At 38.6% G+C, this 27,079-nt stretch overlaps 1 protein-coding gene across 1 annotated transcript; it reads right to left on the bottom strand.

Annotated features, from left to right (window-relative positions):
• Positions 1–7,707: 7,707 nt before the first annotated feature.
• LOC147226352 (ubiquitin carboxyl-terminal hydrolase 2-like) lies at positions 7,708–20,975 on the bottom strand. The gene is made up of 12 exons (XM_086160498.1): positions 20,784–20,975; positions 16,056–16,103; positions 15,810–15,933; positions 14,128–14,239; positions 13,241–13,351; positions 12,837–12,901; positions 12,653–12,756; positions 12,213–12,293; positions 12,059–12,137; positions 10,894–11,001; positions 9,268–9,388; positions 7,708–8,827 (listed from the first exon to the last, which is right to left on the bottom strand). The coding sequence occupies exons 1-12, from the start codon at positions 20,958–20,960 to the stop codon at positions 8,755–8,757; spliced, it is 1,203 nt and encodes a 400-aa protein (XP_086016624.1). The 5' UTR covers positions 20,961–20,975; the 3' UTR covers positions 7,708–8,754.
• Between the last annotated feature and the right edge of the window lie 6,104 nt (positions 20,976–27,079).

The following is a 27,079-nucleotide window of genomic DNA, read 5'->3' as shown; positions in this document are numbered from 1 at the left end:
GGTTCTTTCTGTAATCATTTGTACTTTTACAGCCAGTCCATTTTATTCGCTTTGAGGACAAGCGCTGGACCTTTTCAAATAAATAAAAAAATTCTAAGCGCTTTTTTTCACTGCTCTGTTCTGTTAGATAACAGCGGGTGACGTGTGTCAGGGTAAAGTCCATCTCCGTTCTCGATCCGATGTTTGCTCATTTTATGATGGTTGTAAGATACGTGGCTTGTGAAACCAGATTTGGTGTGGGAACAGGGGGTGGCGGTGATCCTGCCCATCATGACTTCAAAAGCAACTTTTGACATTTGAGTTTCGCGCAGCGTTCTTCTTGGTAACACCCGACCAATTGTACTGAAGTGCAGACAGAAAATGAATAAATCAAAAAGTGCCAGAAACCAAAAATGTTAAACAGAAATACCTCCGATTTTAGTGACATCTGGCAAAGGTGCAGGTGTGACCCCTGGCAATTATGAGCTCTGAGAGGCCATTAACCTTGGAAATGTCAACACAGAGAGCACCAGGAACCTGAGTTGTGCCATCAGTCCCATGTGGTGTGCATGGGTGCGGGAAGGAGTGTGTGCCTGCGTGTGTGTGTGTGTGAATGCACAAACATGAAAATCTAATTAAGATATTGTTTCCCACTTGCCTAGTTTGACTGATCAAGATGGCAGATAGTTTTGAATAGTAAGTAAGCGTGCCTATTGAGAATAAAAATATAATCAAGTCAGAATTCTATCAGATCTGGATTTAAATTTATTTCTAAAGTGAAACAAATACAACCAGTGCTGTTTCTTTCATGAATATTAAAGCTATCAATGTATCATTTCAGCTAATAGCATGTAACTGTTAGCGCTACTGCTACTTTTAGCATGAGATCATCAGTGCTTGTCCTTCCCAACCCTCTGTCTCTATCACACTCTTGCTGTCTATCTTTATATCTTTAGCCCTTTCTAACCTAACTGGTCGAGGCAGAAGGCCACCCGCATTGAGCCAGGATCCATCCGAGGTTTTTAAAAAGGCAATAAAAAAAAAAACCTGACTCAACTTGGCATTTTAATCACAGCTTCTGTCTTCGAGGGCGGGTTTGGGTTGGGTTAACATCAGAAAGGACGACGACTACATTTCTTCCTGGCTAAAGTGTGTGAAAAAACATATGAGCTGTCTGCGCCACAGATCGTGGCCTCTTTTGGGGACCCCTTCCAGAAGCTGTTGATGTCTGCATCCAACTGACCCGGTATAATTGCTTGCATATAATAGATCTAAATGAGTGACAAAGGTTCAGGAAGTGCCTGAGTTGTAGGGACCTTTTTTGCAGAACTTTCTCATTTCACAGGATCCCGTGGGCCATGGAATGATCTACTGCTGGACATCCACCATTATCATTTCTGTTATGAATCCTCTACTTTACCTTTCGGCTTTTCCCTTCTGGTAACCACCACAGCAAATCAACCATCTCCATCTAACCCTATTCCCTGTATCCTCCTCTCTCACACCAACTACCTTCATATCCTCTCTCACTATGTCCATAAATCTTCTCCTTGGTCTTCCTCTAGACCTCCTGCCTGGCAGCTCCAATTCCAGCATCCCTCTACAAATATATATTCAGTATCCTGCTCTGAACATGACCAAACCATCTCAGTCTGGCTTCTCTGACCTTCTCTCCAAAACATCTGACATGGTCTGTCTCTGATGGACTCATTGCTGATCTTATCCATCCTGGTCACTCCCAAAGAGAACCTCAACATCTTCATCACTGCAACCTCCAGCTCTGTCCCCTGTCTTTTCGATATTGTCACTGTTTCTAGACCATACAACATCGCAGGTCTCACCACTTTTACGTACACCTTTCCTTTCATTCAGGCTGATAGTCTTCTATCGCATCATTCCTGACACCCATTTTTCCACCCACTCCAACCTGCATGGACCAGTTTCTTTACCTCCTTTCCTCACTCTCCGTTGCCCTGGACTGTTGACCTTAACTACTTGAAATCCTCCAACTTCTTGATCTGCACTCCCTGTAGCCTCACAATTCCACCTGGGTTTGTCTCATTCACACTAATATATATTCTGTCTTGCTGCGACTAACCTTCTTTTCTCTCCGTTCCAGCCCATACCCCCACCTCTCAATGCTTTTCTCAACCTGTTCCCTGCTCTCACAACAGATCACAATCCAAAGCATCATGATCCATGGAGATTCCTGTCTAACCTCACCCGACAGGCTGTCCATTACCACTGCAAATAAGAAGGGGCTCAGAGCTGATTCCTGATGAAGTCCCACCTCCACCTTGAACTTTTCTGTTACCCCTACAGCACACTGCACCACTGTCTCACAGCCAGCATACATGTCCTGCACCAGTCTAGAACTCTGCCACTCCAGACTTCCTAATATATTGCCAGAGTTCCCCTCTTGGCACCTTGTCAAATGCTTTTTCTTGGTCTACAAAAACGCAATGCAGCTCCTTCAGGCCGTCTCTGTACTTGTCTGTTAGCATTCTCAAAGCAATTACTGTATCTGTAGTGCTCCTTCTAGGCATGAAGCCATACTGCTGCTCACAAATGCATACTTCTGCTCCTAGTCTCATTTCCACAACTCTTTTCCATAACTTCATCGTATAGCTCATCAACTTTATCTCTCTCTAGTGACCGCAAGTCTGCACATTCCCCTTAATCTTAAAAAATGGGCACCGTTACACTTCTTCTCCTCAGGTATCTTCTCACTCTCTAAGATCCTGTTGAATTATCTAGCCAGAAACTCTACCGCTGCCTCTCCTTTACGCTTCCATACCTCCACAGGTATATCATCAGGACCAACTGCCTTTTCACTCTTCATCCTCTTCAGTGCCTTCCTCACTTCACTTTTACTAATCTCTGCTACTTTGTGGTCTACAATAGTCACCTCTTCTACCCTTGCCTCTCTTTCATTTTCCTCATTCATCGGCTCCTCAAAGTACTCTCTCCATCTTGCCATCACTCCTCTACCACCTGTCAATACATTTCCCTCTCTATCCTTAATCACCTGGACCTGCTGTACATCCTTTCCATCTTTACCTCTCTGTTTTGCCAACCTGTATAAGTCATTCTCTCCCTCCTTACTGTCCAACTGAGCATACAAGTCATCATACACCCTTTGTTTTGCCTTTGCTACCTCTATCTTTATCTTACTCTGTATCTCCCTGTACTCCTGTCTCTTCTATCCAGCCCCCTAAGTATCCCAATTCTCATTTGCTAACTGCTTTCTCTGTACACACTTCTGCACTTCCTCATTCCACCACCAGGACATTACCACATTTCCACCTGGTCTCCTGGACACAAAATATATCCCACCTTCCTTCTCTGCATCATGTCAACCAACTCTCTACCTTTTCCTGTCATCGCCCAATGTTCAAAGTCCCTACTCTCACTTCCAGACTCTTCCCTTTTCTCTTATCTCTCTTTTACCAAGCACGGCTCCCTCCTCTCCTTCTTTGATCCACAGTATCCCAATTTCTACTGGTACCCTGTAGGTTATCAGCACCAATGGTTAACCCGGGGCCTTGAACGATCCGGTCTGAGATTCTTAGGTTTAATTTGCATGTTTGGTTTTGCCACACATTTTATGCCATATGCCCTTCTTGATGAACCCCTCTGCATTTATCCAGGCTTGGGACTGGCTAAGGGAGAGACTGGCCCACGTCCCTCCGAGGCTGCATTATTATTTCTTTTATGAATATTCAAGCCATTAATTTAATATTGCAATCGTTACCATGTAACTGTCAGTGCTGCTTGTGTCAGAAGTAAGAGATTATTTGACATTATTTCTATCTACTATGAGCGGTCAAGACAGAGGGTCCTCTACATTGGGCTGGTTGTCTGTCCGAGGCACCGCCGTCCTCAAGTGCTTGCTCATAGAGGAAGTCAGGTTTCTGTAAATAATCTTAAAGCTTGTGAGGTGATTTGGCTCTATATGACTAACATTTGACTTTACCGTCTACGCCAGGGATGGGCAAACTACAGCCCGCGAGCCAAATCCGACCCGCTGGTCTTTTTAATCCGTCCCGCCAAAGATTGGTACAGATTCATACTTGATGTGAATGATTGAATGTTTGGATCAATGAACGTGGGAGCTCAAACAGGAGATTATTTCATTTTTGGAGCTCCTTGAGAACACATTTTCCTTAGCTGAATGACACATATTGGCTTTGTGATTTAGCCTTTACTGTGGACATACTGACATACTGACACAAGAGGTAAAACTGGTTTGTGCAAGCAAACGTCAGAGTCTTCGCAACCAAGCTGGTTTTATTTTCAAAGCAAATGTCAGACGAGTCTGATACCTACTGTTAACAAACCTTTTTTTTTTAGTTTTTTTTTATATGTATCGTGTCTTGTGGTGACCCGGCCCGTCTGTCAAATTTTAAAAGTCAATACGACCCCTGACCCAAAAAGTTTGCCCACCCCTGGTCTACGCCCTGGCTTTCCCAGCATGGCAGCTAGTGTCACAGCTGCTCTGATAACTGTATCTTTCCGCCCTGACACGAATGGATTATCTGCCGGAGTACCAGAAAACCTAATTGCACACACAGCAAGCACACATACGCACATCAGGTGTTGATAGGTGTGTCATGGTTGAGGGTTTACAGCAGGAAGAAGCAACAAATGGATTGAGCTTTAATGGAAAAAATAAGATAAAAAGGGAGTAACATTCAGACACATTTTTTTTTTTGACATGGTAAGGGTTTAAAATATCTATTTCCTTCAATAAAAAATGTAAAATGTTAAACAAGTAAATTTTTCCAAGGTCAACCAATCATAATTTAGAATATACTATTAAAAATCCTCAGGTATGTTTTTTTTTTTAAATGTACGGGCCATTTTTCGGTGTGTGTGCAGTATTTCTAACTTCTTATCTAAATATAAATTTACAATGACAATCTTCCCAATCTGTGGAATGATTTTCCCTTCCGATATGTTTGATGCACACTGCTCATCAAAAAAAAAAAAAAAGTGTCTTTTTTTCCCCCCTCATTAAATTTATTACAATATTAGTTTACTGACTCGATATCTGATCATGCACATTATATCTATATATAAGTAAACAGGTGAGATAAGATTCAAGGCGTCATGGCTTTTCCAACTTTGGCCACGAGATTGTGCAGTGCGCGGTAGGGAGCGCAAACACCTTCTTGTGGCATGTTGCAAGGCCGCGTATTGTAATACAATCTCTTGATTGTTGTAAATAAGGACAGAGAGAATATGATTGTTGGAAAATGACTGGCCTGTAATTAATCAAAATGTATTCATTAACTCAAGAAAAGATTTCCTGAGCTGAAGATCTCTTGCAGACGTGTATTTTTTGATTTAATTAAAGTAAATTTAATCTTCCATATGAGTAAAAGTAGAAAATTGTCCCTCAGTTACGCACCGACAACAAGAGATAATTAATTCAAGCATCTACTTCCCTCTAGTGGTAACAGTGAGAAATAACAGGTTTGATGATCTGGGTCAACACACACACACACACACACACACACACACACCTTCAGCTCCCAGGACAAATACAATGTTAAATCTCCCCCCACGTATATAAATAGTGGAACTTTGTTGAACAAATACATCAACTTACAGATTTTGTGAGATACCAGCAGTCGCTTGGCCGATTTTTTGCTTAACGATACAAGCCAAGCCACGGACTGCTAGTTGGCCTATAGACAGTTATGGAAAAACACGAGTTAGGTGTGCGTGTTGCCGACTTGTTCATGAAGAGATGGTGAAGTTGTTGTTTGTGAGATACCTAGACCGATAGCATGATCTGTGAGAGAGACATTTTCGGGAGATTTGGTGCGGCAGACGGCGGCAACATCAACAGACGCTGTAATCAAAAGAGTCAATGAAAGCCAGTCGGGGATGGTTTGATCATTTTAAAAAGAGGACTGGCATTCACTCCATCGCTAAATTAAGTTTAGCAATAAAGCGTCGCAAAGTGTGCAGGTTAAATTTAGCAACACATTGTAGCATTAAGTGTGTAGTGAGAAAGTTAAGTGACAGAGCACCAAATGAAAAACACCTCGTCCGCCAGCATCTTCGTCCATCTTCTTCAAAGTAAATACAGTTAATAAAACCATTCTTTATATTCAAATGTATTCTAATTGTTTTTAGACATTTGTTATTTACAAAGTATGTTTTTCTTATTTTTAAACACCTACCAAAAACAGAGGGCCGGAACGGATTGATAGCCTTTCAGTTCATTTTAATGCGGAAATGTAATTCAATATACAACCAATTTGAGTAACAATTTGTGTCAGGGTCAGGAGGGGGTTGGAACCTATCTTGGCTGTCATTCGGTGAAAGGTAGGGTTCACCCTGGATCCATCACAGGGCCACATATAGAGACATACAACCACTCGCCCTGTTATTCACACGTCTGCACAACGTAGGGTCTCCAATGAACATCCTGCATGTTTTTGGACTGCGCGAGGAAACCGGCGAACCCCGAGGAAACCCGTGCAGACAGGAGAAGAACACTGACACTCCACAGAGAAAAGGCCACTCCAAGAATCATACCAAGGACCTTCTTGCTATGAGCTGGGAGCGCGAACGGCTGTGCCACCGTGACGCCCTATATCTTTGGTATTGGTATTCACTCAACTCAAAAGGGCTCATGTTACACCTCTGTTCATCCAGTTGCACTGGCTACCAGTAGCTGCCAGGATCAAGCACAAGGCCCTGACCCTGGCATTCAAAACCACCTCAGGAACAGGTCCAGCATATCTGAACGAAATGATAAGACCTTATGCTCCCGGCAGAGAGCTGCGTTCCTCTAGTACAAACCTACTAGCAGTACCTTTTGCTCGCTCTAAGAGATCTCAGGCAAAACTGTTCTCAGTTCTACTACCTCAGTGGTGGAACAAACTTCCAGAAGCAACAAGACTAGCATCATCTATCTCAACCTTCAAGAAACAAATAAAAACTTTACCCTTTCAGGACTTTTTACTGCGCTGATGCCCCAGATCAGGTTAGACAGCAAGTTAGGCTATGTAGTGTGTGTGTGTGTACATTTGTGTATGTCTTTGTCAAAAAAAAAGAAAAATCACTAACCCAAGCTTACTATTCTGTATATTTCCTGTGCATCGTGTATTTGCAAGTGTATTTGCAGTCCCTATGTCCTCTATTGTAAGTCGCTTTGGATAAAAGCGTCTGCCAAATGTAATGTAATCTTTGATGATTTATTTAGAAATGTAAAATCGGGCCTCTGTGTACACTGTGACATCACTAAGCAAAAACGCTGAAAATATAGATCATGGAGGACCTGTTGGAAAGGTTGCTTTCAGTGAAATATCTCCACCGTGCATTCAAAGTCTCTCTTACTATCAAAACAACTTTAATCTCATTGTCCTGAGCGTTTTAATTTGCCTTAAACACGGCTTCTTTTGGCACGCAATAATATCAACATTATCCGACTAAGACATCTGGATATCCGAGACTTCACATCTACTGAAATAACATGATCCACAAACATGATTAATAAATATATAATAAACTTCATGAATACACATACAATAAAAAAAGAAAATGAAAACCACAAGAGAATAAAAGTAAATAAAAAAAAAAAACCTCCATGCTTCAGAACAAACTAAATACACTGTCTATTCTTGAAACAGGCACGCATGCACGCACACACACACACACACACACACAGACACACACACACACACAGAAATATTGTCAGTATAAAAGACAAACTAAAAGTAGTACCAGCTCAGATCCCGAGTCTTCAAATTCTGATTGAGGTCCAAACAAAAGAGCCATTCTCCGAGGGGAGTAATCTGTTTTATGTGCTTTTCGAATGTCTTCTCAGTGCGATTCAGTTGTGCATTAAAACATATTTATCCTGGTCAAATAGTAACGAAATAGTAATACCAGAGCTGTTACCTGCAGGTACAGTTCAAATAGAGAAATCAGACACAAAACGCAAACATGTCACATTGTCAATTTTATTCATTTAATCTCTTGCAGCTCTGTGTCCTCAAATGAGGCCATCCAATTTTTATGCCATAATTTTTTCATTGGCGATTTGATCATCTTGTGAGTGAAGTGCAATATTCCAACATGCGGTAGATATAAATCCCTGATTTTGATTTGTTGTTTATTTGGATAATGACCGCTTTCTGGCGTCAGAAAGTAAAGTTTTCACTTTGGAGAAATAAACTTGGTGCCCTGTAGGAGCTACTTCACATTCAAAAAACAGCTATCTGTCTTCTTTAAAAAAATATATGATTTTTAACTCATCTCTCAAAGCTAAGATGAATGAAAACTGCCTTACAAACAGAATTGAGAGATAGGTGTTTTTCCCATTGCCCTCCTGCCAACATACTTTAAATTCCTTTGCGTATCTGATAAATACTGTACAAAAACAAACAAACAAAAAAAAAAAACACCTCTGTTATCCATAAGGCTCCATTCATTGATGTCCCGGGTGTGAAGTTGCGAGCGGAACGTCCGATGTATGCAGTCCACACTCAAAGTGCAACAAAAACAAAACAAATAAAGATTTCATTCCAGGTGGAGGAGCAGCAGCAGGATGTCTCAAACGCATTCATCTCCGGAGAAAATCCACGAATCGGCATCCCGAAAGGGTTATCCGGTTTGAAGCCCCGGTTTTCATGTTCGCCCCGAAAACAAACAAGGAAAAAATATATATACCTGTATACGCGTGAAAGTCTGTAAGTGCAATTACAGGTGTGTCCACTAGAGAGACCTCTCCGACCTTGGGTTTCTGGTTAGATGCTACGAAGAGCGCTCGTAGAAAAGGATGTAGGCGCTGCTGCTGCGAACCTGGCTGGCTGATATGGGGCTCACCCTGCGGGAAAAACAGGCAACGTATGGTGATCAATGTGACGTACACAGCTCTCTGTGCATAAATAATAATAATGGTAATGACCATTGGTACTATCGACATGAAATCTAATCGTATAAGAGTTGCCAGAAATTTCGAGGGAAAATTAGCTGAAAAAGAACCCTCAACAAGTAATTAACCTTAAAGTTAAACAACAAAATAAATCATATATATATATATGAAGAACCTTGCAATTAATAAAACTTGCAAGAGAATGATCTGAAAATGACACAGTGAGAACAGTGACTTATCGTTAACGAGAGGATAACAGTGCACCGTGATGACAATGTATTGTCTTGTTTACAATAGATTAAATTCAATTTTAAATTAAAGAAAAAAATACAAAGATTAATAAACCTTTAAGAAATGACTCGAGCGCTTGGAAAAATGACAGGACTCAGTACCTGGAGTCGTTGTAGTTGTACCACTCATCCAAAGCTGCGTTCCTACAGAAGGCGGTGTAGTGACCGCCTGACGTGTTTCCCGAATGGTTGGACACGGCATACAGGTTGTACATGGCTCGCTCTGCGGGGGGACAAAATGAGCTGGATGAGACAACAATATACTTCAAAGAAACTTTTCTTTAGATAATTATATAATATATATATTTCCTACCCCGTGCCATAACCGTATACAATAACTCACTCTCACAGTTACTGTGCTACTTCACATTGCCACTTTGCTCATTATTTATTCCTGTATATTGGTAAATATGGAGATACATTTTTTTTTTTTTTTTTTTAAGATTATACTTCATACTTTAGAATTGATTTTATTTATTTTTTACATGCATTTTCAGCTTGTCACTGTCTTGTCCTTGTGTGTTTTGCTGCTGCTGCAAAACAATTTCCTAATCATGAGATCATTAAAGTACATCTCATTTCTCATATATAAATATACATAGATATAGGATGAAAACAAGGAATAAAGAGGGTGGAAAGAGTAGGAACTATTGTCAGATCTTATCATGGCAACTGAGCTTGGTTTCTCTACTATAAACTTCTTGCAGTTCCTCAAACCTTTCCAGGGAGTAGACCATTTCTTTGTGAATTTAGACAGTATAAGAACTAGCAACCATAGAACCCAGTTCCTAGAACCATTTTAGGTCGTACTTCGAGGCAGGGTCTTTTTTGCGGTTCCACTGGGACTCATATGATTGTACATCAAATACTGTCAAACTCATTTTCACCAAGGGCCACATCAGCATAATGGTTGGCCTCAAAAGGCCACATGTAACGGAAACAGTAGAAATGTAACTAAATGTAAGCTGAGGTAAAATAAACATAACTCCTCTGTAATGTTGAATAACTCTGAATTTATTACTCATTCAAATCCAAAATGTTACATAATGCATTCCTATCTTACTGAAACCAGCCTTCCATCTGCATCAACTTTTAGGGATCATTTGTATTTCTCAATTACACTTGTTGAAAATGGCATTGATGTAGTTACACTGCAATCTAATGGTGGGATGTTGTCACTTTGGGGGTAACATGATCGGTATGAATTGTGGGAAATGTAGTTTGTGGTCAATGCAAACGTTTGACTTTTATTTTAAGATGTTCTTGTGGCCCACATAAAATGACGTAGTGGGTCTCATTTGGCCCGCGGGCCTTGAGTTTGACACATGTGACGTACAATGCTTGGAGACTGGTAGAACTCATAAGGCAGGCTCATTACCAGATACTTCTTGTGGGTCCGAAGCGCCATTTTTAAAAACTGCTGTGCTCACTGGTGAGCTGTTTTCATGTGAGTTGAAAAAAAAAACAGCGATAAATGGAGCGACAAAAAGTACCAAGCTACTCACCGTCACATCATACAGGTACATACAATCACAGAAGCTTCCATTCAAGATAATAATTCATTATATTTCAAAATTGTTAATTAATAAATGGACATTTTGAATGAAGGTTAATCAGGAAATGTGTGAAATAAAGGTTATTTACCAGGACAAAAAAATCCGGATTATTCAAAAAAAGCTAAGAACAGCATCTGATGTCACACACACACACATGGACGTGCGCACGCACCGTCACTGCTGGAGGAGAACTCCCGCAGGTCTAGGTCCTTCAGCGGAAAGTCCACAAAAGTTGACAGCTTGCTGCTGCTGACGTTGGAGTCTGAGAAACGTTTCAGGTCTGAGAGGCAGCGAGTTAAGGAGGAAACACTGGAGAGAAACTGATTTATCTGTGATATTTCAGGTTATTTTTCCACACAAATTACCCCCTTGAAGACATTAATTTATTTACTTTTAATGAGCCTCATTACACAATTTTGTGGTTTCAGAGGGGACGTGGCTTGATCTTATAATCTCGCCAGCTGTCAATCATTGTTATTGTATGAATATTCAAGCTATCATTGTCAGCTATAAGCATGCAGCTGTTAGTGCTACTGGTATACAGTATACCCTTGTTTTTCACGGGGGTTACATTCCAAAAAGAACCCGTGATAGGCAAAATCCGTGAAGTAGAAACCTTTATTTTTTTTACAATTATTATACAATTAATGCAGTCATTAATCCACAGAGCTAATGCAGACTCCATCCTTATCATGGTCTTGTTGCAGACAGTTGCAACCCTTTTTGCATCCTTATTAAAACTTATTGCTGCTGTCGTCCTCATGTTTTTTCTTCCTTCTTTATGGAACGAACGGTTGTTTCATTAATTCCGTAATGCCGACCTACAGCTGCATAGGTTTTACCTTCCCTTGGCATGTCCAGAAGTTTAACTTTATCTGCGATAGATAGCATCTTCCGCTGCCTTTTGGGCCCTGCCGAAGGTGCTTTTGCCGGTCCAGAGCGTTTTGTCAACATTATGAGTTTTAGAGAAACTTGAAATTGCAAGAGAATTTGCACGTACGTAATGTAAATTTGGCAAGCTGTTTTACGTACGTGTACATATTAAACTGCAACGTTATTGTGGCACAGGTAGAGAAGAAGCGGAGTGACTTTTTAGCCAATCAGAATGCAGAACACAATGCACGATGCAAATCCATGACGTAGCGAAACCGTGAAAAGTAAACCGCGTTACAGCCAGGGATCACTGTACTATATATTTCAGAGTTGAAACGTATTTGCTCCTTCTCAAAAATGCAGAAATTGAATGAGCCCCAGTGACCCCTGTTTTCAAAAGCTGCATTTGCCGGGAGTCGAATTCCGCAGTGATGGGCGGAAAGTGGCAGCAGGGAAAAGGATACGAAGGACGAGAATACGGGGGAACTTCTGGACGCTGAACCGCTTGGTGCATTTCCTCCTGGCGTTACATCGCGTGCACGTCTGAATCAGATGGAGAGAGAGCCGGTGAGATCTTCGTCAGGGTTACAGACCCACAGAGCCAGGAAGCCTTCTTACCGGCTGCTCATCTCCGTCCAGCACGTCCTCCTTCGTGAACGCCCGCAGACAGTCTTTCAGCGTCACGCTCCCCGATGTCGACTACGGAATGAATCAGATTGACAGACTACTCAGAAATCACATTTTAAGAAGAAAATAATATCGGATAAACCACCTCGATGAATAAACAAATCAACGGAAAATTAAAGAAAACTTTAAAGCCCGGTGGAATGATTAACCCACTGAAAATTAAAATGCCCAATTCTAATGAAACTGCTTTTTGCAACAAAACAACTGATGAGCATGTAGTATTAAAAACTGCAATATATATTTACCAAATCAAAATCTTGTCAGATTTATAGAACTTTGTTCGATCTGTGCATTGACAGGGAACTATTGTTCCGCATGTAATCCCAGCTATGACCACTAGAGGGAGTACCTGCAAGCAAGTGTTCTCTGACCTGGTCTATGGGGATGGAAAGATCCCAGAAAGGGTCAAAAACAGTGGAGCGGAAGCTGCAGACGCTGCAGGTCAACGAGCTCCTCAGCTGCCCGACGAATAGATCTGCAGAAAAACGAATGTCGGGTGGAGAGTTCAATGATAGGTCTTTTCAAATCGACGGCGAAAGGTCAAAGGTCACATACCGACTACTTTGCTGTCATCCCGCTCTAAATACATATTCCACATCCGCTTGCCTTTTTCTTCTTCTCTGCAAAGCCAATAAAAAGAAAAAAAGATCTTGCTTTTATTTTCAGTCAAGATTTGATCTCGAAAGCCTGTTTTTATATTGTTGTATATTGCATTTTTATTTTTTAGTGTGAATTCAAAAGATTTTTGGAAAAAATAAAAAATTGACCCAAATATGAAACCATAAATACATTAGAAAGTCAAAACAATTTAAATTGTTTTTAACATGATTTTTTTCTATGATTTTTTTTTGCTGTATCCTATCTATTCACTGATAATTACCCATCATATATATTTATAATAACACCTGGGTGGAGAAGAGAGAACTTCTACTGGGGTCAAAGGTGAAGCAGCAACTTACGGCAGGTGGTCAAAGTCCTCGGACGTGGGCGGGAGTCGAACTGTCACCCTGTTCACCTCATTGTGGAGACCGTCCAGTAGGAAACGCAGGAACTCCTGGGCGTCCTGCTGACTGACCACACACACACACACACACACACACACGCATTTGAGATTATTTAACACCAGAGAGAATCCCCTTTCCCCCCATGGATCAGTTTATGGACTGAAAGAGAATTTGATTGGGATTGTAATAGAATTAATTTAATAAAATTTTGATTAACTTTCAGGTACTTCACAAGTATTGGCATTTATTTTGGGGGGGTTCTTTAGGTTTTTTTTTAACCAAAACCTGGTACATAATTTTAAATTAACCCACAACTTTCAAATCAGTTACCTAATATAATTCTCTAAAAAATATTTATTTCTGAATTACTTACATTTTCTTTTATTATCTCAATTTTATGTTTTTTTTCTGCATTCCTATTAATTATTCTTATTTTCCAGGCAAAATGTTTTTTATTGTGATTCTTATAAATACCCAAGTTCTCAATTTTATCACTTTTAAAAAAGTATATGTTAACAGTAAGGTCATTTTACTTATTTTCTTGATTAGAAAATGCTGACAAATCAGAATTTTATATTTTGTCCTTTCTAAAGATACAATAATAATAATAATAATAATTTAACCTTTATGAATCCCCGTGGGGCTATTTGTTCTCTGCAATTAACCCATCATGGGTGAACCATGAGCAGTAATCTGGTGTCCAGTGGAAGAAGACTTGACAAACCAAATAACAATAAACAAATATTTATCTGAAAATGAGAACTCTTTGAAATCAAGCAGTTCACTGACAAGTATTCACTCCTATGTCTGTTTCAGTAAAGATCTATGAGGTGGACACTGACTTGCATCCGGCGAATTTGGGAGCGTAGCTCTGGATCTGACTCTTGAAGTCCGACGGACTAATGGTTTCATGATTGACGGACGTCCAGAGGCCCTGGGTCACTTTGGCGAACTCTGAAGGATGAGAAGAAACAAAGTCGTGTTGATCAGGAAACGCACCCTCAAAAAGAAAATCCAACTGATTATATAATGTGACATGTATACAGTTTTTACTTTTTCAGGAAACTTCACTTGTTGCCCTTTTTATAACAATAAAAAAGGGCAGAAATCTCCCCCAAAAATATATAGTGCCATTCATTCATTATCTATTTCACTTATCCTGAAGCCATAGTTGCAGGAAGGCTTATCCCTGCTGTCACTGAGCGAGAGGTTGGGGTTCAAACCTGGATTGATCACAATCACGTCCATTCACACACTCGCCTCTAATTACAAACAAATCGACCAATGAACAAAATTAACAATCAAATTTTGAACTGAGCTGAACTGAACACACAAACAAACAAACTCACTTGCTTTCAGCGTTGTGGCATTGTAGTGTAGCGGCAGTCGTGCTCCGCGTTGTTTACATCACTTGTTGTGTTCTACCATTACAATGCGTTTTTGTGCTTTTTTTTCAGTAAATCAGCCCTCAATATGACTCCCAAAAAGATTAAAAGCTAGTGCTAGTGGTGTTAAGAAAAAGTTAGGAACTTCACTCAATCTAAGGAAGGAAATAGCTAAACCTGAGAGCGGTGTTCGCGTTACAGATCTTGCAGAGCGCTACGACATGGCGAGGTCAACCATCTGTACAATCCTGAAGAACAAAGATGTGCCAAAGACAGTTGATGTGGCTAAAGAGGTAACTATTTAACTTTTTAAATTTGCGTTAACAAAGCAAATTTATTGTTAGTTTGGATGAATGAAAGAGCTTGCTGGAGATAGCGTTAGCTTTAGTTTATATGTGAGAAGGCTTTACTTTTGTCATTGTAGCAAAGGAAACGGCAAGTACGAACGCTTCAAAACAAAAATAGCTATATATAAGGGTCTTTAATTCCTTTTTTGCTACAAATAAAACCATAAAAATTTTCACAAGAGTACAGTATGATTTTTGTGGCTGGAGAATGGATCAATGGGGTTTACATTAATTTTAATGGGAGACATCGATCCGGTTCACGAACATTTTGGTTTGCGAATAGTCAAAGAACAAATAAAATTTGTAAGTCGAGGTTCTACAGGAATTTCACTCTCTCATTCACACTTCGGGGCAATTTCGGATATGTTTTGTCATACAAGTATTCACTCTCATTCATTCATTCTATAGACAAACTCATTTGTCAGGGGAATTTAGAGTCTCCACTGAACTTACAGAAAATTTTTGGGACTGTGGAAGTAAACTGGAGAACCCGAAGAGAACCCACGTAGACACCATACAGAAAAGCCCCCCAGTCAGAATCAAACCGCTAACCTCTTGCTCGGATGCAAGCATTTAGTTTTATAGCTTTATAATGTGTTGAATCATTATAAGAGAAGGAAGAGGCTTTTTTTTTTAAATAGCTCCAGTGACCTGCTCTACTTATGTAATGAGTTTATGGCCTTTTAAGGGTTTTTTTTTTTCCAAGAGGTGAGTGGTTTAAGGGTCAAAGTCCAGATGCTGTAAAATTTAAAGCCTTAAATAAAAACTCGAAGGCGTGACATGAATGCGCACCTTCAGTCAGCGCCGTCCGGCTGCTGCAGTTGTTGTTGAGGTCCACACGGTGGATGCTCCTCAGGCAGTAGTCCCTCAGCTCTGGCGTGTTGCTCAAACACTGGAGGATGGAGTTCATGAAACACTGAGGATGCAGAGACAGAAGGGGTTGAAGCCTTTGTCGGTGTCCAAAGGGTGAGAATGAAAGAAAAGAAAAAAAAAAAAGAAAAAAAAAAAAACAGGAAAAGGAAGAGAAAAGGAGCTCACGGTGTTTCCCAGGTTCTTCAGGCCCACCAGGCCTTGAGGACACTGTTTCTGTTCCCAGAGAGAAAAACAGGTTTCAGTCTGGTGACACATTTTGATGTTAAGTACACAAAATAAGGATCAACCCTATGGGATCTCAGGCTTTTCAACTCCAAAACGATGAACGTCTCCTGTTTTTTAGAAGTCTCTGATACAGATACACATATATTCGCAGCACATTTATTCTACGCAACGTTCAAGCAGAAAGACCAAAATGATTGATAATTTAATCCAAATAAAATGACTTCTTAACTTAACGCCGTTTTTGATATAACCAGTATATTATAAATGTTAAACAAATAAATTGCAATCCTTTTAATAAACAAAATAAAGAAACAAAAATTGCATGAATCAGAAAATCATCTGTTGGGAAATTAGCTAAACAGGTGGCGCGGTTTTTAACAACTCAAACTAAATGTTGCGATGTTCCCTGGTTCAGGGTGTGGGAGGGGGTGGTGGGCTATCTTTGTAGATTCTCCATGTTCTTCCTATGTCTATGTGGGCTTCCTCCCAAAGTCCAAAAACACGCAGCGGCTTCATTTGAGACCCTAAAATTCTCAGACATGTGAATGATAGGGTGAATGGTTGTATGTCTCTATATGTAGCCTTGTAATGGATCCAGGATGAGTCCCGCCTTTTGCCTGATGAAAGCTTGGATAATCTCCACCCCATCCCACTGTGACCCTGAATGCAGGATAAGGGGCATAGAAAATGAATGGATGAATCAGCTGATCATTCTGCACGAGGCAAAAAAAAAAAAGCCAAAGTAAATAAATAAACTGATAAAAAGCAACACAGACAGGAGATAAGCTTGAATGTTCTTGAAAAATTGAGAAAAAAAAAACGAGTAGCCAAAAGTAATCGAGTAAAAGTAGGCGAGGCTTTCTTGATACTTAAAGATAAATATATAAATATTCAGGCATTCAAAATTCTGCAAAATGTGAAAAATAAAAGCAAAGAAGTGCAGAAAATCAAGGAATCAAACAGCAAATCAGCACAATAATGAAAAAAAAACCCATTATTTAATAATATCCAAAAGATTCTTAAAAAGGAATCAGTAAATAAATAAATAGCTTTTCAAAGTAGCAACAAATTATAGCAATAAATGATCACAAAAATCAGCAAGTTTGGTGACATTTTGGTACAATATAAAACCAACAAGGACATTTTCATCTAATTAAATCATCCAATTATTCCATAACAAACATAACACATAAAATATCTTTTTCATATAGTTTTTTTCATGTATCAAACATACACCTGCTGGTATGGAGTTTATCACGAAAGGTAACAAGAAATTACAATCAAGGAAATCATGGGAAAATAAGGAACATAATACTAGAAAAGCTCTCCTAGTTATGGCTTGTTACTGATTGCAGATGAGTTGATGTGAATAGCGCTTACGAAGTTGGCCGTCAATCGTGCTGACGTAAGCCGATGCGTGACACGCCGTTGTGCAACAGTCTAACTAACCGACTAGCTTGTTTACTTAAGGAGTAAGACAGTAACTTGGGTGACCGTAGAAGGTTCCGGTTCACTGAGGCCGAGGGGCCGACAGGCTCCACATTAAAACTGCCTTATATAATAAAGACAACCCACATTGTCTGAACCTGGTTTTCTTCATTGTTCCCTTGGGTTTGGAATTAAGTGCTACTTTTTTGGCGCTACAATCTTTTAAAAAACAATTTATCACCAATCATTTTACCGATCAGAAGCTTGGCGGTTTTCAATCCCCATGATCCTCCTGTCTGCATGCCGAAGTGTCCTTGGGTCAAAGAAGCAGCTCCCGATGGCCTGGTTAGCGCCTAGCATGACAGTTCTACCATCTTGCGTAAGGCACATTGTTTACACTTGACTGCGTTCACCCATTCACACACACTGATGGTGGCAGAGCTGCAATTCCAAGGTGCAAAACACACCATCTGGAGCAACATGGGGGTTTAGTTTCCTGGCCGAAGACACTTCCACATGCAAAGCAGAGGTGCCGGGAAATCGAACCCCCAATCTTCTGATTGGAGAAATTGCCTGCTCAAGCCACAGCTGCCGACAGGTAATTTGGAAAAACATTCATTTTTTTCCATTATCGTGACTGCCTGAAATTGCTTGCACCATTCATAAGAAATAGTAAATAATAAAGTCATGAAAAAAAGATTGAATCTTTTTTCTCTTTAGTGAAATCAAAAGATTGCACAAAACTGTAGAAAAAAAACCCTCTGCTGCAACTTTGTCATGCCGTCAGATGTCTTTTTTTCACTTTACCAGTAGTTTGTATCTGCATGCACTTTATACTTAAAACTTTATACCTTATAGTGTAATGTTTACTGTTTAATGTTATAGTGCACTTTATTGTTTGATTTGCACTCTGCTATTATTATTTTGTCAATTTCATGTCACTGTTGGATTGTGAGAAGCATCTTCTCGATTCCTCTGTATGTTCACTACATGCGGAGAAATTGACAATAAAGCTGACTTGACTTTTTTTTGAGTTAATAGGTGCATAGAACTTAATGTAAAGCAAGTGAATAACAAAATAAATAGATTAAAAAATAGTAAAATAAATGTACTTAATGGATTACATCACATAACAGTTTAATAAATAATAGATCAATCAATGAGTTGCGATTAAAAGTAACACTGACTGAAGATTAGATTTGATTGAATGGTTAATCATAGAGCAGACATTCTATGCTTTAATGATCATATCCACTGATAATCTATCAAGTCAGTTTTATAATGTTAGCTAGTACAAAGGACCTTGAGTATAAGGAACTTATGTGGCTGGTCGGCCACATTTCTTATCTAATTTTTTTATGCACGGGCCAACTAGGTTAACAAAATGAAAATTCCAATTTAAATATTTCAATTTTTCAGCATTTTATTTCAATTTTAAAATCATTGATAATAATATAAATGTACCAACCAATATTATTTTGGAAAGAAATTGAAGGAAAAAAAAATTACAAAGGAAAAAATAAGGCCGGATAAGAAAGAAAAACGGGACAGATGTGGCCCGCGGGCCGTAAAATGCCCAGGTCTGATTTAAACACTACAATCCTTCCCGGGTTTTGTCCATACTATAATATCTCTGACAGGGTTGAGGTGCTAGTTCTTGACAGCAGAACCCCGCGCAAGGACACGGCAGTTCTGCAGGCATCGTAACAACGTTGGCACGGCATTCCAAAAGATAACATGTTCTTTATCAGCAGCGTTCCTTTGTGTTATGCAAGAGGCATAAAGAATGAGATCCCAGAAGTCAGACGGGTACAAAGATGACAGCAACCCATTTTAGACGCGGCAACTATGTGAAATGAATGCAGTTTCGCACTGATATTTACACATGTCAGATCCAAACACACTAGGAAAAATATCTTTTCAAAAACAGTTTAAAAAATGAAACAACCGAAAACAAAACAAACAAAACTCCAGCAACTTTAATTTCATCTACTTTTTGTGTTTCAGAAGGATTATGGCAAAATAGGATAGATATAAAACAGTGCGTCATTGGCATATTAGCATTTTTTTTCTCCCTTTTGCAAAGTAATCACTGTGTTACAGCTACACATGTGCAATTGTTGCATTGTTACGTTTCCTTAATCATTGCAATTTTTTTAATTTGATATTCAGACTGAAGAATATTTAAGAGGCGGTCCACTGGATTTTAATAGCTATATGAATTTCAGATTTTTGTGACCTGATGCTTTCTTCACCTTTTCTCACTATATAAATTCAACTTATTCTAACTTTATGTTTATATAACTATTTTTATTTTATATTTATGTTCCAGTTCATTTCTCTTAGGCTAGTTTTTCACCAAAGCGTTTCTAAAGTCTTGCCAGTTGCGGATAATAAGTCAATTTCTACAAAGTTCTCGGTTTTCAAAAAACAATTTCCTCATGATTTTCTAGATTATTTCAAGTTAGACTTTTTTTTCCTTCTAATTTTATGGCAATGTTTTGGCCATATTTCTACTATTGAATGAGTTCAATGTGTACAAAATGATTGAAGTCCTAACTGAAGCAATTTACTTTCTTTCTTTTTCCAGGCGAAACATTTAATCAAATGTGATTATATATTTTACTATTATAATAATTGTTAAACTCAGGTTTGCAAATCTTGCCATGTTGGTGCCCTCCACAAATTTCTAAAAATTTGAGGTAAGTTTTATCTCTGCTTTGAACGTACAGAACTTATCAATCTGCCTCTTTTGCTAATTCGACATCTCCAAAGTTGTCAAATACAGTTTGCAAAGTCTGACACTTGGACATTGCTGCAAAAACCGTAAAAACAAAAACAAACAAACAAACAAAAAAGTTAAAATATAATCATATAACAATCAACTGGATCAATTGCAATCAATTTAAGAATTATGCAAAAAATGTTTAGTGTTAGTTGGTTAGTTAGTCAAGGACGAAGTTAAATAGACACATACGCAGAAATTAGGTAATTGTGGCTTTTTCAGTGTGTATTCATGGTTGTTTTCGATAGATAGATAGATAGATAGATAGATAGGTAGATAGATAGATAGATAGGCTTCAGGCCTCAGGAGTTACAGACCATAATAACACTGACGTTTCCCAAATCATATAAAGTTATGTCAAACATTTTAAAAGTACTATTTTTGCAGGATGACACGATTTTTTTTTATTTATTTTTTTTCTCTCCGAAGGCACCACGGGCTCCAGGTAAACGCACCTTGTCGTGGTTGATGATGAGCCCCAGGAACGAGGACACGAGGGCGGACCGGGAGATGGACGGTCTCTTCCGCCGCACGTCGGACTTATCGGCGGGCTGGAGTCCTCCCGGTCCCCCCGGTCCTCTCGGCTCTCCCGGAGCTGCTGTGACCGTGTAGGAGTGACGCAGGGACGGCATGGCGGGTAGAAAGCGGAGGAGTAGGGAGGGCTACCTGTAGCCACCGGGCGAGTCAATGCCGTAGTGAGGAAGTCCAGGTGACCCGCGGCTGATTTTCCTGCTGCCGGTGAACGTCTCCGCCCATCTGGCCGGGAGGCCGCCTTCTGGGGCCGTGGGAAATGTCGACACTTTGTGAACGGCGCTGCAAATGAACGGTCGTTGAATGTGTAAACGATACACACATATACAAACTCACACAAACACAAACACACGCACACGAAAATACAGTACATGCAAACATCTATCTATCTATCTATCTATCTATCTATCTATCTATCTATCTATCTATCTATCTATCTATCTATCTATCTATCTATCTATCTATCTATCTATCTATATAGATTTATATATACACACACACTGTATAATCATACACACACACCTAAAATACAGCACATGGAAACATATATCTATATATACACACACTGTATAATCATATACACACACATACGAAAATACAGTACATGCAAACATCTATCTATCTATCTATATAGATTTATATATACACACACACACTGTATAATCATACACACACACAGACACGAAAATACAGCACATGGAAACATATATCTATATAGATACACACTGTATAATCATATACACACTTACACGCACGAAAATACAGTACATGCAAACATATATCTATATATATATGTATATATATATATATACATATATATATATACACTGTATAATCACACGCGCACACACACACACACACACACACACACACAAATACAGTACATGCAAACATATATCTATCTGCATATATACACCGTATAACCATACACACACACACACATACATAGATATACATGTAAATATGTGTATGTGCGTGTATATATATATAAAAAGTTAGTGTGTGTGCATATAAATATATATGTATATAATATGCAAACGACATTACACCAGGATGGATAGGATAAGGAATGAGTCTATCAGAGGAACAGCACATGTTAGATGTTTTGGAGAGAAGGTCAGAGAAGCCAGACTGAGATGGTTCAGTCATGTACAGAGGATGGAGAGAGAATATATTGTTTGACGGATGCTGGAATTGGAGCTGCCAGGCAAGAGGTCTCGAGGAAGACTAAAGAGAAGATGTATGGATGGAGTGAGAGAGGATATGAAGGTAGTTGGTGTGAGCGAGGAGGATACAGAAAATAAGGTTAGATGGAGAAGATTGATTCGCTGTGGCGACACCTGAAGGGAAAAGCTGAAAGAAGAAGAAGAAGATGCACATGGTGCAAACACATGGTGTATACAGTTCCGAGTATTAGCAGCACAAACATATATATATTCATCAATTTTAACATCACCGACACACTTGTATTTATATACACAGACATAGACACAAAACATACATATATATTTATTTATAAATAAACTGCCTGTACATACACAGACATGTATATTTTATTTAAGTATGTGCCTAAAGACTATATAGCCTACATAGTTCCTAACATTAGCTGCACTCAGGCTCATACAGTCACATACATATATAATGTATATGTATATAGTATAAATACCTTTATATATGTATACACACGCACACATACATACTCACATATTCACATGCATACATGTATTGGCAACACTTTTGTTTTTCTGCAACTCAAAAGTATAAAGTCCAACATTTTTATGATTAAATCCAAATTAAATGATTTGTTCAACGTATTGCTAATTCCATATATATAAACAGCATATTTTAAGTGTAAAAGAAAAAGTTTGTGCAGAAGATCGACCTTTCAGTTGCTTTCTTTAAACCTGCCTCACACGCACACGATAGAAATGTATTTTGAAAATTTTACTAAAAGTAAATATATATATATATATGTATGTGTGTAAATTGTACTTTGACATAGAGGGATTTCAAAGATCCCTGCCATGCTACTCGAAGTGTGTCCTTGTGTCTGGAGTAAAGTTTTTTTTATTCAGCATTTCAAACCAACTTTACCTTTGGAGACAAAACCATATTATTTGAAATCATGTTTTTTCACTGCTTTAAATTCAAATTTTCTTTGCTCACAAACACAGTTTACTCGATGTCTGGTGTTTTTTTCATCTGCTTCAACCCCCCACCCCTATCCCAACCTCCACGCTGACCTTTGGACGACAGTTTTCAGAAATTTTAATGTCGCAGCAGAAAAGAATACGATAAGGAGTTTTGATCCCTGCCTTTTAAACCTCAACGTCCTTGAATGGAGCCGCGAGAGTCCTTGGCCGAAGTCCGACGGTTACGTAAAACGCACCTCCTGGGCAACGAGTGTGTTTGTTTTACAAGTCCGCAAAAAACAAAATAAAATTGGGGTTTTATGACATGTAATGCGTTGCTTTATATGTCACTTTCGAATGAGATATAGGACAGATGTTTCCAGAGTAACAGCCAAAGGATACAATCTCAACTCCTGTAACTTCTTTTCATAAATTGCTACATAGCACTTTCAGAAAATGAGAATCAAAATATGATATGACAAACTGGTATGAAAATGTGAATAAATACAAAATGTATGTGTATTTATACATACATAAACATATGTATGATAACATATTTAAGAACTGTGTATATATAAAATTAGCATCATCCAGTGTTTGTATATACAGTATATACACACATCTACACACATACATATTTAAGAACTATGTAAATGTAATATTAGCAACACACATATATATATATATATATATATATATATATATACAGAAGCTAAAAATAACACACCACACGCATATATACACACAGACACATATATACATATTTATACAAATATGTATTCAAGAAATGTAAATATGCAATATTAGCGATACCCTTGCCGATATACAATATTAGCAAGGTGGAAGAACCAGGACATTCTGGAGAGACCGTGACTCTAGGCTGGCCTGGGAACTCCTTGGGGTCCCCCCAGAGGAGCTGGACCGTGTGGCCCCTGTGATCCGACTCTGGATAAGCAGGGGAAGATGGATCGATCGATCGATCGATTGATGGATGCTTTCATCTGACATGTTTTGCACTTGGGACGGGTTCCATCCAATCTTACTGTATCTCAGATACCAACAAAACCAAACCAAACAAAAAGACTGACAGAAAGCAAAACCGATACGTTATGCAACCTGACTGTTGGACGTATCACCAACGATTAGATGTGACACTTAGCCTTGTGACAGAGCTGACAGGTTTTATTGATCACCGCTGTAAAGACCTGATAATAACAACGTTAGCATGGATTGAAGCTGGTACATCCAAGGGTGCTATGAACAATCATCTTTAGCAGGGGTCCACAAACTACAGGATACGGCCCGCCGCCATATTTTGCCCAGCCCTGAACAATACAAGAGATGAATTATGATTTTTTTTTTTTAATTCTGGCCATGTAATCGTGACTTGTACATACATAGAATGTAACATTCTATCCTGCCCTTCTGCAGTCTGTGCCTCATCTGAAACCCCTCCCTCAAAAAAAGAAAAAATCCTGGACACCCCCCTGTCAAATAACACAGAATAATGGCGAAAAGATTAGGTAAGAGAGAATAGATTCAGAATGTAGTTTATTTAACCTGGTAGGTGTATTTAACTTGGTAGATGTTGTTATCAGTTCAGTTTCATAGCCTGCTTGCTTTCTGGTTCTCACAGTGAATTTGAAGTGAGAGAGCTGCAAACAGTTGTGTCTACAAGAAAGTTAATGTTCCTTGGTCTTTTTATCTGTGTACAAACTTGAAAAGGGTTCTTTGGTTATTATTTATCTCATAATTAGTGCTATTTATGCCATTAATAATGTTATTATTTATTTTCTATTATCTATTTTCTTTTTTTTTCCTGTCAAGATCCCAGAAAGGGTTAATTTTTGGTTACGCGTGGCTTTCTGGAAAACAATAAATGTTTATGTTTAGACGCCCCTGCGACCGTCAAACGTTTTGTTAGAAACTGGTCCGGCTCCCCGTCAGAGAAGGGAAAAGTTATTTGGCCCTTGCAGGAAAAAGTTTGGGGACCCCTGACCTTTAGTAACAAATGATGGCAATTAACCAACTAAGTTCACCCAAGTTTACAAACAAAAACATAATAATTCACAACAGCTCTTTGGGTTAAAAACAGATTCTTTTCCACCTATTATTAAGTATCAAAAATTTATAACTGTTTTTTTTTTATTACTTGCTCATTGAAAAATACTTGCTTTTTATCAGATTTACGTCTTTGAAAACATTATCCAAACTTTTCTTGGAAACAAACTACCTTGTTTCGTATTGCTGTGTATTTATTCCCTGTCATTTTGAGAGAAAACTTGAGACAGTTCTCAACAATGAGATTTTTCCTCCAGAAAATTTGTGTAAAATACCGTAGAATGAATAGCGCACACATATGCATATAACTTGCACACATATACATAAAAAAACATAAAAATTTGATATGAATGCAGAATGCAGAGCCACATACAACAATAAGCCATAGTTTCAGGTCTCTGCGCCTTTAAAATGACAACATGTGGCGTGGAAAAAAATCAAGATAAAAAATATATATATATACAAATAATCTGATTTCAGTTTTTTGATAGATTTTTAACAGAATCCTCTTTTCTGCCTATTCTTTTGCATAATTGTGACAAAATATTATATGAAAAGGATTTTTGCTCAATTGAAAAAAAGTTTTTTCTGGATTTTTCCACATTTTATATAATAGACTTTTTTTTTTATAGATAGCTGGCTGATTAATATGCTGATATTACAGGGCCATATATGGAGACAAACAACCATTCATTCACTCATTCATTAAACATTAATCTAGATATCTTGAAAAAAAAACATCAAAACAACTAATTTCAAGATACGTAGATATATCTATGTATCTATGTGACTTAAAAAAAAGGATTAGATCAAGATTAGGAAAAGCCTTTTTTGTTCAAACTGGAACAGAAAAAAGACATAAAACAATGACATGTATAGTTAATTAAATATCAAGTGTGACGTGTTTCAAAAATACAAAAGAATTTATCACAGTTCTGACAGACAGACAGACAGACAGACACACACACACACACACACACACATATTTATACTCAAACCCACATACTTACATAACTGTAGATACACAACAACGTCAGGAAATGAGGGCACTTCGTTGTTTTATATTGTTTCCGGATACAACAGGATACTCGAAGTGTGTGTACGTGTGTGTGTGTGTGTGAGTGTGGGTGTGTGTGAGCCCTGCTGCCCTACATGTGATGACACTCACTCTTATTAAACAGCCGAAGTGTAAATTTGCAAAAGTGTGTGAGGTGACATGCACTCCTGATGAAACAAATTAAATGATTAGATTTCTTCAAGTGAGCATGAATGCATCGTCGGCCTGAAACCAACTCAGGATTTTTCGTGACCAAACCAGTTAATTCGGGTTTAACTAAACTAGTCTTCAAGGGGAGGCTCAAATCTCAAGCGGGTCATGGATTCTGGGCCTGAAAAATGCATGTATCGTCGTGGCAACATGACTAAATCAAACCATTAAAAAAATCTTTTGTTCGAATCAATAGAGTTGAGTCGGTCATCAAATAGGAAGTTTTAGGATTTTTGAAGTAAGGCTTGGTCAAGCGTGGGTCATGTGACCCGCCTCCGCGCCCTCTGCATTCAGATCATACCTGGCGGAGGCTCGGCGCTTCCTCGCTCCTTTTCTTTCTGCTTCCATTTTTCAAGCTTTTAAAATATTTGAACACGACTGCTAACGTGACCCTGATCATTTGATATAAACAAAAAAAAAAAAAAAAAACAACAGAAGCATAACTGTGTAATTAACTGTCGTTATTAATCTGAAGTGGCTGATAGAATTAAATTACCTTTTTTTTTTTTTCTTTTCATCATATTTTTAATTTTCTTAGGGGTTCCGCCTCCCGATCACACACCGATCCTCGGTCCGAGTGTTGCTCTTTACGAAGTACGAAGAGATGAACGTGTTCGACTTCCTGCAGGCAAAACACCGCTGTTGAAGAAATTTTATGTCAAAGTGGAATTATCTTTTGTGACGATTGATCAGATCTAAGAAAATTATGAAATAAATAACTCTGGTATTATAAGCGAAATAAATATCAATTATTTAAATC

Source organism: Fistularia commersonii, chromosome 15 (genome assembly GCF_037954325.1).
Source record: "Fistularia commersonii isolate RoL2024-O1a breed Wild chromosome 15, RoL_Fcom_v1.0, whole genome shotgun sequence".
NCBI lineage: Eukaryota > Metazoa > Chordata > Actinopteri > Syngnathiformes > Fistulariidae > Fistularia > Fistularia commersonii.
The sequence above is the reverse complement of the archived record's forward strand: the minus strand, read 5'-3'. Positions and strand labels throughout refer to the sequence as shown.

What these genes read in the sequence shown, in the direction of transcription:
- LOC147226352 (XM_086160498.1), bottom strand. Translation starts at nt 20,960, where the DNA reads ATGCCGTCCCTGCGTCACTCCTACACGGTCACAGCAGCTCCGGGAGAG. An exon ending in TCATCATCAACCACGACAAG is followed by an intron (nt 16,104 to 20,783) that starts GTGCGTTTACCT and finishes CTCTGGGAACAG; the next exon opens with AAACAGTGTCCTCAAGGCCT. An exon ending in TTTCCATCCCCATAGACCAG is followed by an intron (nt 12,294 to 12,652) that starts GTCAGAGAACAC and finishes TTCATTCCGTAG; the next exon opens with TCGACATCGGGGAGCGTGAC.